The sequence below is a fragment of the Canis lupus genome, chromosome 5, assembly GCF_048164855.1.
Source record: "Canis lupus baileyi chromosome 5, mCanLup2.hap1, whole genome shotgun sequence".
Lineage (NCBI taxonomy): Eukaryota > Metazoa > Chordata > Mammalia > Carnivora > Canidae > Canis > Canis lupus.
Genome location: NC_132842.1, coordinates 79,977,578 through 79,984,326, shown reverse-complemented (window position 1 = coordinate 79,984,326; position 6,749 = coordinate 79,977,578). Strand labels below are relative to the sequence as shown.

Genomic DNA, 6,749 nt, shown 5'->3' with positions numbered 1-6,749 from the left:
GAGAAGGAAAGAAGTCAAAGATAAGACCTGGGCTCTTCCCTAGGCCTGGCTCAAAAGGGCAGTACAAAGGCCACATGTCTGAATCGCTTCATTCAGGAAGTCACCATTCTAATCCCTAAGTGTTCTGACCCCTGGAGAATCTAAGAGGTGCCCGCCCAGACCACTCTTTCGTGGCTGGGGCATGGCTGGCCCCCTGCGGGCATCAGTCCTCAGCTCCAAGGCCACCACGTCCTGGAGAGGCCTTCCCTACCGCTCCACCTGAAGCACGAGTCAGTCCCCATCGCACCATACATCGTGGCATCCATTCACATGCGGTGTCTTCCCACAGAGGACGCCCCAGAGGGCAGGGATGCCATGATCAAGGCCGTACCCTCCAGTATTTGGTGGGTACCTTCAGCGCTGGGCAAGTACATGAAGATTTTGGACTTCGGAATTGGATGAGGACGGCTTCACATCCCAGGTCCACCACTCACTGGCTTTGGGAGGTTGGGCAAGGTACCTGGGCTGACTGTCCCCTCACCTGTAAGGGGCAATCCTTTTTCCCAACACGCTCCTGCAGGGATCGACGTACGTACGGATGCTCCTGGCCAACGCCAAAGCTAAAGCTGAGTCACATGGGGGTGACTTCAGGGGCGACAGAGACATCGAGGGCCATCTGCTCCACCTGGCTTTTGTACTGCATTCGTCTGCTTAAGTGTCATGGGGTTTTCTGCCTGCAGGTCAGGCTGAGAAGTGGCACTTTTCCTCCCAAGCCAGTTCCTATGAGAAATTCTTTAGGGTGTTTTACCAAATCTGCTAAGAGCCAGAAAGCCATTCCAAGTGCCTGCGGGACGGAGTCCTGAATCCCCACACCACGCGTGCCGCCAACAGTTCCGGACAATGGTTCCAGCACTTCAGGTGCTTTGCTTCTCCTGCTTCCACTTTCTTGCCCAGACCCTAAGTCCCGGTGGGGAAATGACCAGCCCAGGGTCAAAGCCCACCCACCTCAAGGCTCAAGAGGTGGTTTTCATGTTTTTATTTTATTGTCTATTTTTTGGGTTTTTACACTTTCAGAGGATAATACACGTAAAACAAGAAAACACTCAAAGTAAACAGAGGCTCCTACAACCCGCCACGCCGACACTCTGACCACGCTGCCCGGCCCTTCACAGAAAACGACCGAGTCTGTGTGGTGGAGCCGTGCCTTTCACAGCTGTGCTCTGTGTTCAGTACAGACCTGAATTTCCAATGAGATTCTACCGGTCAAGGAAGGACTGTGTCAGAGGCTAAGCTTCTCCAGAGCCCTTCTTTGCAAGGCCAGTCGGTAAGTGGCTGCTCTTTTTGGTGCTATGGTGGGTGGCAGGACCGGGGGGAAGCAGGAAAGGGAGGTGGAAATCTACGCAGACCCAGCAAAAACACCTTCCAAGACAGGGACTAGGCCCTAAAGAACTCAGGAGTCAGCGACACGGTGGGTCAGAGCGTGCAAGGGCCTCAGCTGAGGTGGGGGTCTCTGAGCCCCAGGCACGACTGGTCGGGGCACACAGGATGGAAAAACAGAGGGGCCCTGGAGACAGACAGGCTGGGGTCCTCTTGCCTCAGACAAATGCCCGGATCCTCCTGGGCCTTAACTTCTTCATCTGAACGATGAGGACTAAAAGAGCTCTCATGTTTGTGAGGGTCTGAGAGGACGTGCAGAGTGTGTGCTGGCCCAGGGGTACCTGCGACCACGAGGAAGCACAACGTGGGACCTGCACACGCAGGTCTGCGCACGAGAGCGCTCCACTGCCGAGTCGCCTCATCCCTGACCCAGTCACCAGGCTAGTGCCCAGCGGCCCGCCGTGAGCGCTCAGTTATCACTGGCGAGGTGAGCCAGGTGACAGGGTTCAAGGAAGGCTGCCTGGCCTGCTCCCACCCTCCCTTGGGACTCACTTATCTAAATCACAAGCGCTGAAGTGGGAAGGGAGGAAGTAACTCACAGGTCTCGATACTGGTCAAAGGCATTGTTGGCTTCCACCTCCAGCTTTCTCAGCCGAGCAGAAGGCATGGCCCCGTCTTCCAAAGGAGGGTCATACTTGTTACTCCATGGTGACCTGAGGGGAGGAAGGAGAAGGAAATAACACCAATCATTCCCGGAGAGGTGGCCTGTGAGCCGTGAGCCTGAGCTCCGGCTGTCTGACGTTTCAGAGGCAAGGCCACTACCCACAGCAAAGATGTTTCCAGGCCCTGCAACACACACAGCTTTCTCGAGGTTTGCCGAGCAAGGGCTCGGAGGCAGACTGGCCCCGGCATGAACCTCCAGTGCCACCTCTCATGAGCCGTGTACCTCCGGCAAGTGTCTTGACTTCTCCGAGCCTGTAAAATGAGGCTACCATGTGCTACCCGCAGGGCTGTTGTGAGGGACAGAGGAGAAAATATACCAAGTGCCAGACCACAGCCTGGTCTGTGCTGTCAATGTCGTGACAGCTCCTCACTCTTCTCCTAAGTTTCCTCTGTTTTCACCATTGTATGGATCAACAGATGCCCCTCTGGCCTCCGGGACCTGCCAGCAGCTCTGGATAAACTCTTACCCCAAAGATCTTTCTATGCAGCTAAGGACTGAGAGCTGCTGGTCATGGAGGCAGGCAGGTAGCTGCTGACTACCTGTGAGAAAACCTGAGGGGTCCTCACGGGGGACGGGACAGCCTTCCCAACACCCGAGACCATGGGCACAAAGACTGCTAAGCTGGGGCGCCTGGGGGGCTGAGCTGCTTGACTGTCCCACTCTTGGTTTTGGCTCAGATCATGATCTCAGGGTCGTGGGATCGAGCCCCGTGTCAGGCTCCGTGCTCAACAGGAGTCTGCTTGAGAGTCTCTCTCCCTCTGTCCTTCCCCCCCAGCCCCCGCTCATGTGCCTGTGTGCACGCACACTTGTTCTCTCTCAATAAATAAATGACATCTTAAAAAAAAAAAGAAAGAAAAAAAGACTGCTAAGTAATGAGAAACAGCCTCTCTTTTTCCAGCCCAAAGACTTGCTGCATTAAAAAAAAAAAATGTATTTTGCCACATGAGGAAAGCATTTAATGACAGGGATACTTGGAAACGGGGTTCTAGTGAAAGTACCTACTTGTTAATTCCTGCGGGTTGAGTTCAGAGAAAGAACGAGAAGGAAAAGGTGAGAGGAATGGAGGGTGGCAGTGGTGCCGTGGGCTGTGGACAAAGTCCTCCCCACTCCTGGATGGAAACCTCTCAGTGTCTCTGCTGCCTTTTCCGTATTCCCTGCTGACAAGCAACTTTTGCCTCACAGAAGCCTCAAAAGAACCTTTCAATTGGGATTCATGTTATGGAAAAAGGGATCATGGTCCTCAGAACCCCAGTTTTAATGAATTCCGTGCACGCACATCATTCTTCTAGGGAACTGGTACACCCCCCTCCCACCCCCGGCACCTACATCGGCACATCACATCACAAGTATGGAACCAGAGAGTGGGCCGTGAGCCGGGTGGTCGCTCCCCCAAGCTGCCTCCACGGAGATCCCAGCTCCTCGGCTGCTGGGCCACCAAGGGCGAGCAGGGAAGGAGTCACTGCGCCTGGTTCCCAAGAGGAAGCAGCAGTAGCCCTGACCACTTCGAAGCTCAAGGAGCCTTTGGAAACCTTTCTTTCCAGGCAGACTCTCTCACTCCACTGCTCTCCTCACTGTTGGTACGGAGACTTTTCAACAATGGGGTAAGATGCTCCCTTCTGCCCCATGACCAGCAGCCAGCCCTGTGACGACCCAGACTGGGCACAGGACATGAGAAAGAGCTGTCCCATAAACCAGGGCCTACGTGGCTTCGGGGGGCAGCTATGAAGCTGACACTGGGCACCCTCGCAACCTCACTGAGGGGCCTCTCCCTTCCAGAGCACGGCTGATGCATCTGTTCTTATTATAACCTGTCTTCTTCATCCTCCAAAACTTTGCTGCCTCAGAGAACTTTCCTCGAGGACAGAAATGTTCTCTATCAGCGTTGTCCAAAATGGACAGGAGGTTCAGGAGGCTACAGAGTATGTGAGATGCGGCTAGGCTAGTGGCTACTTTACTTGAATTAATGCAATCAGTTCTGGAACAGAGGTTCCAAGAGGGCTAGTCTTTCCGGTCTTGTTCTCCACCGTTTGCTTGGCACCCAGAATAGAGCCTGGCACTCAACCATGGCTTCAAGAAAGCTGTTAAAGGATGAAGAAATCCTTACCCCCACAGCCCCAGAAGCTACACCCCGCCCTGGCCCCTCACTTTCACATATGGATGTGGATTCCTGCACCTGCCACAGCTCTTCCCTTCCCTTCTCTAGGGTGCAAGGGTGTGTGGGGAAGAAGCCCACCCTGTCCACACCTGCCACGCCAGCACAGGGCTCCCAGGCCTTAGCCTCATGGCTCAGGGTGGGAAAGAAAGACCCAAGGGGGGGACTCTGCTGGTGGTCCTCCAAACCAAAGAGAAGGAGTCACCTTCTGCTTTTTCTGAGGGACACCTAAGCACTTAACAACAACAAAAAAGGCCTCCTGGCAGCTCCTGAGACAAAGATTCAGTGGAAGGGTACTGATTTGGACACAAGGCCACAGGCTCAGGACCTGCACTTGCCAGAGGCTAGGGGATGAGACCCGGGCCCCCTCCCCCACATGCCCCCTTCAGGACGTCTTAGTACCCCCAGACCTGACCTTTGCTCCCCCAGCTAAACAGCCCTCGCCTTCCTGTGGGCCTGGAAGACCCTCTCCAACTGGCTTTCATTTAGTGGTGACCTGATGAGACACAAGAGCCCATCTCTTCTGCAGGCTGAGGGCCTGGATTTTCAAGAAGCCTGTAACTCACATTTCTCCTGGCTCACAGACGACAGCATTTGAAGCTGTTAGTCCTGGAGCCGGGGTAATTGTAGCTGGGGGAAAAAATCATAACATTACCCAGGATATTCTTAGTGGAAGGGGCACTCAGAACACATTTAAGAGCTTAAATGGAGGCCATTTGAAAAAAGACAGATGGACAGGAACGGGTAGATTTCAAAAGTCAGGGCTTTCATTTCCCTCCGAGAATGCTTTTTGTTTGAGCTAACAGGTTTCAAACAGTGCTGCTGGCAGTGGTCACGCCATAAGGATCTTATTTAAGCAAACGATCAAACACAGTTAGGATGGAAATGTGTGGAGAGAATCAGAAGACCTTGAAGTTTTAAACTGAGGAGGGGGGAAAGGAAAGAACAGTCCTGTGCCCTGACACCCTGGGCTCCTCGGTGGCTGAGGCCCCCCTGGCCCCTGGCAGTGCCCCAGGAATGCGGGAGTTGGTGGGGCAACCTAGAGGCGCTGTGGGCACCAAGTCCCCGGAAGCCTGGCCCGGTCCTGGGTACTGGATACGGAAACCATTCCAGCCGTCCACGGGCTGCTGGGGAGCAGCTGCTGTACACGGCCAACTGGAGTTTTCAGGTGGAAAGAAGAAATACGGGATGCCTAGGTGGCTCAGTGGTTGAGCGTCTGCCTTCGGCTCAGGGCGTGACCCTGGAGTCTCGGGATCGAGTCCCGCATCGGGCTCCCTGCAGGGAGCCTGCTTCTCCCTCTGCCTGTGTCTCTTATGAAGAAAGAAAAGAAGAGAAAAGAAAAAAAGAAAAGAAAGAGAAAGAAAAGAAACAAAGAAGAAATACAATGAAGCTGAGTGAGCAAGACTCAGTTCAAGGATCACCTCTCCCTGGATCATGTCGGCCACATGTCGCCTCATGTCAGAGCATCTGGTGCTGCCACAGACCTCTCTCCAGTGAGGACGGGACCTGGCGCTATGCTTGCGACCTGCACAGAGACTGGCCCTCCCAAGTGAGACCCAATCTACCCCGGGGGGGCCTCAGCACCTCCACTTGGGGCCTTCCTGCCTCTGCATCTCCCCCTCGTCCTGCCCTCGCTCCTGGAGCTTGCAGCTACCCACAGCCTCCGGGACACCTCCACTGCCACTGAACGGACATCTCAGGCTTCCAATGGCCCCTGAGCAGGTCCTCCCAGGGTCTTCCTCACCTCAACACACAGTGGCTCCCGCCTTCCGGCTGCCCAGGCCTGAAGCCTTGGGGTCACCCTCCACCACTGAGTCCCCACCCCCGGGACATGTGCGGCTGCTGGCCCTGCTCTCAGGAGGGACCTCCAGTCCGACAACTGCTCGCCATCTCCACTCAGGTCTCTGGTCTGGACGAGGCCCAAATCTATTTTTCACCTAACTTCCATCCGAAGCTGGCAAAGGGACATGATTATAAAACATTCATCTGGTCTCTCTGAAAAGTCAGTATTAATGAAATCTCTGTGATTCACACCCAGTTCCGTTTTGGAACACGTGGTGTGTGTCAGTTCTGGTAACCCCCGGTGACTCTGCTGCATCCTTCACGGCCTGGCGCCACCTGCCCTGCTGCACCTCTGACCTCACCCCCGCTCCGGCCTCCCAGCCAAGCTGGAGCCCCACCGGCTTGGCTCCCACGGGGACCTGACACCCCGACGGTGCGTTACCCGGCTGTCTCATCTCCACGTCTCAGCTCACGTATTACCACTCACAGACGTGCCTTCCCTGACCTTCCGCCCCGCCTCTCCTTCCGACTCACCTTCCCAGGTCCCTATCATTTTGGCATTGCCAGCGACCTGGTGTCCTCACTGGGATGGAAGCCCCACAGAAGAGGGACTTGGACTCGGGGCCAACACGTACAGTGCACGCTTACAGAGAGGTCCCCATGCATTCGCTCAAAGAATGGATCCTCTTATTTCCAGATTGTATGTGAGAAAACAAAAGACCAGACATAACAAGT

The 6,749-nt window shown here is 54.9% G+C and overlaps 1 protein-coding gene across 5 annotated transcripts in view; it reads right to left on the bottom strand.

Annotated features, from left to right (window-relative positions):
* Positions 1 to 6,749, bottom strand: part of CAPZB (capping actin protein of muscle Z-line subunit beta) — a 130,914-nt gene that overhangs the window by 31,523 nt on the left and 92,642 nt on the right. For all 5 annotated transcript variants that reach the window (XM_072828078.1, XM_072828079.1, XM_072828080.1 and 2 more), the window contains exon 4: positions 1,956 to 2,069. In XM_072828078.1, the coding sequence (XP_072684179.1) occupies positions 1,956 to 2,069 (114 nt within the window). The remainder of the gene's footprint in view (positions 1 to 1,955; positions 2,070 to 6,749) is intronic.